This window comes from Molothrus ater, chromosome 11, assembly GCF_012460135.2.
Source record: "Molothrus ater isolate BHLD 08-10-18 breed brown headed cowbird chromosome 11, BPBGC_Mater_1.1, whole genome shotgun sequence".
Taxonomy (NCBI): domain Eukaryota; kingdom Metazoa; phylum Chordata; class Aves; order Passeriformes; family Icteridae; genus Molothrus; species Molothrus ater.
Window position 1 is genome coordinate 12,502,981 of NC_050488.2, and position 8,791 is coordinate 12,511,771.

The 8,791-nt window shown below is 47.0% G+C and overlaps 1 protein-coding gene across 5 annotated transcripts; it reads left to right on the plus strand.

Annotated features, from left to right (window-relative positions):
- The first annotated feature begins 226 nt into the window (after nt 1-226).
- KCTD6 (potassium channel tetramerization domain containing 6) lies at nt 227-8,252 on the plus strand. 5 transcript variants are annotated; one of them, XM_036390858.2, is made up of 3 exons: nt 227-340; nt 5,529-5,637; nt 6,850-8,252. In XM_036390858.2, exons 2-3 carry the CDS (start codon nt 5,611-5,613, stop codon nt 7,534-7,536), a joined length of 714 nt encoding a protein of 237 aa, XP_036246751.1. In that variant the 5' UTR covers nt 227-340; nt 5,529-5,610; the 3' UTR covers nt 7,537-8,252. The 5 variants fall into 5 exon arrangements, with proteins under 5 accessions (XP_036246751.1, XP_036246755.1, XP_036246753.1 ...); XM_036390862.2 differs by lacking the exon at nt 227-340 and adding an exon at nt 465-610 and having other exon boundaries at nt 7,041-8,252; XM_036390860.1 differs by lacking the exon at nt 227-340 and adding an exon at nt 466-610.
- Nucleotides 8,253-8,791: the final 539 nt, after the last annotated feature.

Below are 8,791 nucleotides of genomic sequence, written 5' to 3' on the forward strand. Positions count from 1 at the left end.
TCTTGCGCCACTTCCGGCACCGGGGCCGTGCGGGGACCCCCGCGGGGCCGCGCGTGGCGCGCGCCCGAACGCCCCGCCCACGGCCCCGGTCGGGCCCGCGCAGCCCCGCGGGGACGCGCCCGCGGGGACGGGCCGGAACCGCCGGGCGGCCCCTGGGCGGCGGGAACGCGCGTCCCGGCCTCGCCCGTCCGCCCCGCCCCGTCACCGACCGCCGGGGCGGGGCCCGCCGGGACACTCCCCCGCGCCGTCCCCGCCCGCGCCGGCGGCTCCGCTCCGGGCTCGGGCACGGTCCCCGCCGCTGCTGCCGCCGGGCTCCGCCTCAGCGCCGAGAGCTGCGCCCGTGAGTGCCAGGGCGGGCGGGGGGCGCGGGGCCGGGCCCGGGGCTGCCCTGGCTCGGGGGGCGGTGCGGGGCGGGGGCCGCGGCCGCGGAGGGCAGCGCGTCACGGCGGGAGCGGGGAGCGGGGCAGGTGCCGGTGCCGGGCTCCCGGGGCCGTGCCCGGCCGGGCAATGGGAGCGGAGGCCCCGCGTTCGCGTGGGGATGGGAGCGGTGTTACGGGTCCCGTTCCCGGTCGGGCGCGGGGGATGCCCGGTGGGAGCGGCGGTGCCGGCGGTGAGCCCTGGCAGGGAGGCGGCGGGACCCGGGCGTTTGCTCTGGACCGGGAGGGGAGCGGGTCCTGCTTCCCCAGCGGGAGAGGAGGCAGAGCTGGGACTCTGTTGTGGGGTGGGGGTCAGGCCGTGGGCTCGCGGGTCACTTGCGGGGAGAGAGGTAGAAGGGGTTAATTCCCAGCATCTTTGCTGAATCACGGTGATCCGGGGGAGAGTTCTTTTATCACCGTCTCGTTGGCTCTTCTGGGATGGAAACGGGCACTTCCCGGCTCCTGCTGAATCCCTGGACCCCACTCTGCGCTTTCAGGGGGGATTTCTGTCCCTTGTTGCTGTCACTCCTTGGTCTGTATGTGTGCTAAACCCCATCTGTGTGCAGGGATGCTCCGTGTTTCTGACACCTGCCCGCCGCCAAAACTGTTCAGAGATGTGTTTCCTCAATGGAAAAGCACTGGTTAATATCACATTAGGAAAGTACATGGATAAACCCCAATTATTATCACAGATCCTGGAAGCCTGAGTGCCCTGGGCTGCTTCAGCAGGACCAGGCTGGGTATTAGAGTCCTCCTTTGAGTCTCTTATAGGAGGACCAAAGTCGTACTGGGATGTGGGCTCTTCCAACAAGAAGCAATTGAAATACAGGTTTGGAATCAGGGCTTAAAACAGGATGTCATAGAGCTCCTTGGGGAAGGGATGGAAACTTTAGGAGCTTGGAATTTATAGTGAAGCAATTAAACATAAAGGAGTGAAAATGTTGAGTGGCTAGCGTGAGCGTTTTTCCATCCTGCCTGAGGTAAAGACTGAGTATTAGTATAAAACAACCCAAGGAAAGCAAAAGCTAAGTTAACTTCTAATAAACTGCATTAGTCATGATAGACTTGACATGTGTAGAAGGCAGTAGGTGCTTTCTTTGGTGAAGCTGATCTGCTGAATTGCCAGAAGATTTGATAACTGGTTGTTTTGAGAACGCTCCTCCTCCTCACTCCCCTGGTTAGGGTGGCACAGAGCTGGAACTCGGGGTGCTCTGCACACCATCAGCTCACTGTAGTTTGGTGGAGAACAGTCAGCACTGGTGCTGCTCAGTGTTTGTCAGTTCAGGTGAGTCACCAGTAATTTACAGGAAGAACTTGCCTTTCAAATTTTCTGACTGGCTGGGGAAGAGAGAGTTTGTCCCGGTACAGCATAACTGTGCTGGTGGATGGAGTTCCTTCTCATCTTGAGATCTAAGCGTGAGAGGTAGGGAGCTCACAAAGGGGGTGAGTAGCTGAAATGCCAAGTGTATGTCAGAGTCTTACCTTGCTCTTTTTCATTTTTTAAGTTGCTATTGCTTAGAATTCCTTCAATCTCTCTATTGACATAGGAATCAAAAGTAACTTTTGATGCTCTTGAGGTTGAACAGCCTGTGCTGTAATATTCATACCAAACTGCCCATGAAAGATTATTGCCACAAGTAAATCCCTTAATTCTTTTGTTTGAAAAACTAGGTGAGAAACATTCAGAGCAAATCAGGTAGTCTGTGCCTCTTGACTTACAACAGCTTGGTGTATTTCTGCTCCTCCTTGGAGTAACTGCGTGTTGCACCATTGCAGGGCTCTCTCCAGGAGTGGTGGTAGCCTGTAGTGCCAGCAGTGTGGATGCCTGGCAGGGCTGCTGGCATGCCTGGCCTGGCCTGAGTGTGTCTCTGTCTGTGTGTGTGTGTGTGTGTTTTCACAGGTGCAGACGTTCATCTGACTCTTAAATGCTTTCTTTGAATTTCAGTTTGCAAACTGGTTTGCAGCTGTTTTCTGGGAGAAGCCCTGCTGGAGTTAGTGGCACTACCTGTTGCAGCAGTGTTGCTGATAAACAATCCTGTAATCCTCTGAGTCATAACAAATGAAATAAGAGCGAGCATTTTATAAATGCAGGTATCCAGTTTGGTGTGTTGAGTATAAAGTGATGACCTGAGTGCTTTTCTTGCTTCTCACTGTGCCATTCCAGTTCTGGCTGTGCTGGGCTGTGGCAGGAGCCCCAGTGACCGTGTCACTGCTGTGTGTCCCCTCCCTGCAGGCAGAGCAGTGTCACCACAACAGGACTGTGGTTTGACACTGTCCCTGCACTTCTGCTCCCACCAGAGAGGGACATCCCATTTGGCTGAACTGTGTCAGCAATTTGTCTGACTGAATTTCACTTTAAATATTCTTTTGTGGTTATCAAATGTAGGCTGCCTTGGGATATGACTGTGTGTCATCTGTAATTTGCTGTCTGGACAGGAGTAGCTGTGTTGGCAAGCTTGTCCCTGCGTGCAGTCCATTGGTGTGTGACACAAGGACAGAGCTGGCTTGAGGCTGCCTGTGCTGGGGGATGGATGGAGTGTCTGCCCACCCCCTGGTGATCACTGGGTCCCATTCAGGAGGATTTAAAGCATCATTGAAAGGGCACATGTCATGGAGGGTGTCCATCCCTAGCCTTGCTGTGGTGTGGTTGGTGAGTCCTTAGCTCAGGTTGTACCCAAACTAAGCTACTTTCACCTGTGAAGTTGTCTGGAAATTCAGAGCTCCCAGGCTGATGAGGGAAGTAGTGAAGAGCTGGGATCACACTCAGGCTTTTTAGGATGGGCTCCTGGTATCTCCTTTTGTGTCGCACATCTCGCTCCAGCACTGGTTTGCCAGGGAGGTCTGTGTGTGCCTTGTGGTTCTGGGTCCCTACACAAGGGTCACAGAGATTTCTCCATGCCCCTTCTATGTTGAAGGCTAGGTTTGTTCCAGATAATTGCTCTTGTAAATTTTTCACTCTGGTGTTACACAGCAGTGCTGTGATCAAAGATTAAATCATGCCTTTGCACCAGCTTGCAGTGTCATCTCTTTCTTTCCCTGGTGAAGTCTTGATTCATCTGTACTGGACTTACATGCTGACCAAAATAACATCATATTCCCTAGTTAAAATAACACTGATGGACATCTCTACCTTTGAAATATTCTGGATGTGTAATTTGAGTTAATTTTATTAAGACTGCAGATCTCTTCTGTCATGATTACTGGTGAGGTTTCTGGCTGGCTGCATCATTTCACTTTCAAGTGAGTATCAGAAACCTGTACCAGTCTCGTATGATTTTAATGCATCTGCATGTTATCCTCATCTTGTACTTGACCAGAATAATACCTTCAATTGCTAGAATTTAAAACGTCTGGTCTTTTGCTTAAAGTTTACAAACTGTACTTGAGTGACAATTCAAAAAAGAGCCCCCCAAAAACCAAAACCAAACCAAACAAAAAAACGCCCCCAAACAAACAAACAAACAAAAAAAAAAACCTCACAAAAACCCCCAAAAACCCAAAACAAAATTAAACAAAAAACCAAACAGCAAAACTCTGAAAGAATTGACTTCTTGATTTGTGAGCAGTTTCAAAAATAATTACAGAGGTTGGCAAAAGAGCTGGTGTTCCAGGTTTATCTGCTGTTGGGGGATGTGCTTTAATGTCCTCTCTTGAGGCATACTCTGTCTCTAATTTGTAAAAATAGGATCCTGGTATGACTTGTTCTGTATCTTAGTATTCCTTAGTCTTCTGTTGTCTGACCTCACTATTTTCATATACTGATTTTGTTTTTTTTACTCTTTAATCCACCTGAGAGGCAGCTGGGGCTGTGCTTGTGCTGCTGGGTCCCAAGGACCTGACCTGCTGGACACTGTTTTGCCCAGGCTGTGGATTTGGGCAGGGCAGCAGGGCACAGAGAGGTGGGATGTGCTGCCTTGTTCTGTAGTGAATGAAACTCACCTCATTTCCTAGGAATGAGAAGGGCAAGGTATCCTTTTTGGCTGGGAATTAAGTGTGAACATTGAGTAGTTTTGCAGTATGGGGCTCTGGCTTGGCTAAATCTTTGTGCTGCCTTTAGCTGGGTGGCTGCATGTTGAAGTTTGTTAGTAAAGAGGATGGGACCAGAAGTCTTGGGAACTGTGTGGTCTTTTTAAGATGTAAAAATAAACAAAGCTGAGAAGCTTTACCCTACTTAAAACGGGCTGACCTAAATTTTCAGCAGTTCTAGCAGAGAGGCAGGCTCTGGGCAGGGATAAAGGCTTACTGATGACTGGCTTCCCTGTCCTTCCATGGCTTGACAAGGTTGACAGGCCACCTTTGGCACATCAACACTGGACTCTGAGGTCATTCACTTCCCCCTTCTTGAGCTGCACAGCCTGGCTGTGCATTTGCCTTGTGCTCCTGTGGACAGTCTCCTTGTTATGCAAGTCAACAGCTCAGCATCTTCTGGGAAGTCACAGCATGAATCTCTTCTCAAATTGCTTTTGTTGGAGTGTGTTGACAGCATGTTAGATGTCCTCTGGCTTGTCCCTACAGAGATTGCTTTTGACAGTAGGTGTCTGGGAAGTCCATTCATACTCTTTGTCTGTAGATTAATGTTCTTGCTATCAGTTGCAGTTCTCCACTACTGAATTATTAATTCTGCAGTGAGGGTTTTTTTTTATTCTTAGTGTTCATTGACTTTCATGCTTGATTTATTTTTCTGAGCAGTTTGAAACTGGAGCATGGGAATGTTGACTAATATTAACAGATCACGTGTGTGACCTCAGAGGTGGCTAAATAAACTTTTTTAATTGGGAAAATGGCATCTGTCTTTCAAAGTACTCACAGTTTCCCAGGTGAAAGGTTGCTTGTGAACATGTATTGCCCTCAGAGGCACATTGCTTGTTATTCAAGAAAACTGGGATGTTCAGGCAACTGGTGGAGTGGTTATGTGTGCTCCAGAGGCAGTCCTGTGGGTAATGTGATGGGAGAAGGAGGGTTTGCAGATTCTCCTGCTAATGTGACTTTGTAGCTGAATGCTTTCCTGGCAGAGAGCCTGCCTTTGATTGGAAAGCATTCCCCTTGGTGTTCTTGTAGGTACTGATGGTCTGCCGTGTTTTGTTCTGTGTTTGTGTGTGCTTTTTCCTGCAGGGAGATAAGAGGAGAGGAATTGTGTATCCTTTCAGCAGCCTTCTGTTAAACTTGGAATACCACAGCTCAAGCACGTGAACAGATGGATAATGGAGACTGGGGATATATGGTGAGTGCAAGTGTGCACTGTGCACCACAACTGGGCTTCCAGGGTCCTGCAGCAAGAATCCTTCCAGATCTGCCTTCTGTAGATCCAGAGCTTCAGTCATGAGAGAAGGGAAACTATACCTGTTAAAACAGCTTTACAACAGCTTACACACCTTCCCTGGAGTGCTGAGCACCTCCTGTGCACTTTGTGGGGAGTGCCCAGGTTCACATTTGCAGGGGACAATCAGCCAGGACTGAACTAATGCCTTGAGCTCACTGTTACCATTTTCCTAACACAAAAGCTGAAAATAGTTTATGCTTTTGCTTATTATTTTAAGGACTTCTGTCATTTTATTTATCAAGAAAAGTATTTTTCCTTGTAAACCTTGTCTCAAACCAGACAAGCACATCTTATTTTCCTCCCCTTCTCATTCTGCTGCCATGCATATGTCACTTTTCTCTGGCTGGCTGCAGTCCTGGTTGTTAGAGTTGATGGCCAGATGGGATTTATGTTCCTTTCTCTCTTGCTTCCTCGTGTGCTATCTGGAATCTGATGCAGACTGGTTTGTGCTCTTCTCTCCACTTCTATGCAGCACGCTAATTTGTTAATAAATATTTCTTTTTAGAGTTAAAAGCTGAAAGTTCTTTTTCTCCTTGCCTGTTTTAATGAAGCATCTGAGCCAAAGCGTGGATTATTTTGATTGTGAGCTCTTGGTCCTATGTTTAAACCTGCATTGTCTTCCTCTTTTGAGGGATAAAAAGAGGCTTAACGTTTGTTTGGCTGATTTTTTTCTTTCCTTTTTTTTTTTTTTTTTGTTTTAGTTTTGTTCTAGAATGAGAGACAGATTGTGAAAGTAAGGAACATTGTTGGGCCTCATTCTGACTAACTTGTTCTTCAGGAAATTTCTCTGTTCTCATTTCCCCATCTGTAGAATAGGAAAAAACTTGCTGCCCGAATGCTAAACTTGATCCTGCGACAGTAGCTCAGTTGTTAAGATTTCTAAAGCATTCTGGAAATGTCCATTCTGCATGCTAAGTATCATCCTGTCTAGTTGCCAGTTGTGCCTTGTTGCTAGGTGGCTTGGATTTGTTCAGGTTTGAGCAGCCCTTAGAGGCACTGAACAGGAGAAGCGTGATTCCCCCAGTTTTCCAGCAGTATTTGCCGTGTGTATCAGCAAGGTGATCGACTCTTCTTGTTGGGGCTTGATAAACTCTGCAATTTCTCTCTTTCTAGATGACTGATCCAGTCACGCTAAATGTGGGTGGACACATGTATACGACCTCCCTCACAACTCTAACGAGATATCCTGACTCAATGCTCGGGGCCATGTTCAGGGGAGACTTCCCCACTGCCAGGGACTCTCAGGGCAATTACTTTATTGACAGAGATGGACCACTTTTCCGTTATGTTCTTAACTTTTTAAGGACCTCAGAGCTCACTTTGCCACTGGACTTCAAGGAGTTTGACCTGCTCCGGAAGGAAGCAGACTTCTATCAGATTGAACCCTTGATTCAGTGTCTCAATGACCCCAAGCCGCTGTATCCTGTGGATACCTTTGAGGAGGTGGTGGAGCTGTCCAGCACCCGCAAGCTTTCCAAGTACTCCAACCCGGTGGCTGTGATCATCACGCAGCTCACCATCACCACCAAGGTCCATGCACTGCTGGAGGGCATTTCAAACCACTTCACCAAGTGGAACAAGCACATGATGGACACCAGGGACTGCCAGGTGTCCTTCACCTTTGGGCCGTGTGATTACCACCAGGAAGTGTCGCTGCGAGTGCATCTCATGGAGTACATCACCAAGCAAGGCTTCACCATCAGGAACACCAGGGTCCACCACATGAGCGAGCGTGCCAATGAAAACACAGTGGAGCATAACTGGACTTTCTGCAGACTGGCACGGAAAACAGATGACTGATTCTGACTCCACAGGAGCCACTTCAGTGATTAGCAACTTCATTGGACAGTGAACCCAAGAGAGTCTGGATTTTGACTAAAGCAACAATATGGGCTTTTTTTATACGACTATTTATTGTTTATCAGTGAGGACTGGAGGAGTTTCATTCTCTAGCAGCTCTGTTCTTTTGTCCAGTTCAGAAAAAAAAACCGTGCATGTGCCTGTTCAGTCAAGACACCTTTTTGTTTGAAAGAGGGAGTCCGAAGAATCAGTACAATAGGGTATTTTGTGTCATTAACACAATTCTCTGACTCGACTCAAAGTGCTAAAATTACCTCTTGTTTAAATGGTTTCTAATCCATCTAATGCTATGACACTGGGAGCAAGAAACAAAAAAGATTTTAAAATGCAGTTGGGGAGAAGCTGCTATTGTGTAGACTAATTTAGTTTCTAAATCAATAAACAGTATTGTAATATTCTAGGAAAACAAATCCCACCCTTTAAAAGTACTTGATAAGTACAGTTTCTTACAGTTATGACAACTGTTTCTTTCTATGCATATAAATCAAGCAACCAAATATTATCTGTAGCCATGGAAATATGATTACAAATATTTATATTGGATTCTAAATGCAAAATGTCCCTGTGGTAGAATTCATATTTTTAATGCCTGGTGCAATATTATTCCCAAGTGTAATGCCTGCCAGAAGAAGCTAATAAAAATGTGAAATACAGAATACTGTTTTGTATTTTCTTTTTGTCTTTTAGAATTCTCATACTTAAAAACCCAAACCCAAACAAACAAAAAACCTCCCACCCAAATCCTGTTTTTTTGTGTTGTGGAGTATTTGGGGTGTTCTGGTAGGGCCCTGGATTCTTCCATTAATGATGTAATTTGTTCCTTTTTATGTTACTCAGTTGATAAAAATGTCTTCATTATAGACAAAACTTGTGTTCTGAAAACTGCTTTAGATTGATAGAAAGATGGCAAATATTTGTACTGACTAAAGGGGTAAGGATGGAGGGAACACAGAGCCTAAATACTTGTAGCTGCTAATAGACTTGCCTGGTTTGTCAGCACTTTATGTAGTGACTTTATAGATATAATTCTTACTGCAAAATGCTTTTTCTAGTGATGTTCAAGTCAAGGCACTCAAATGCTGTGGCTTTACTCAATTTCAATACAGACATTTCTACTTATCCTGGTCCCTTTGTCATAGTTATTAATAGAATTTCTGGTTATGATCTAACTTGATTGCAGCTGGGAGTAAGGGAG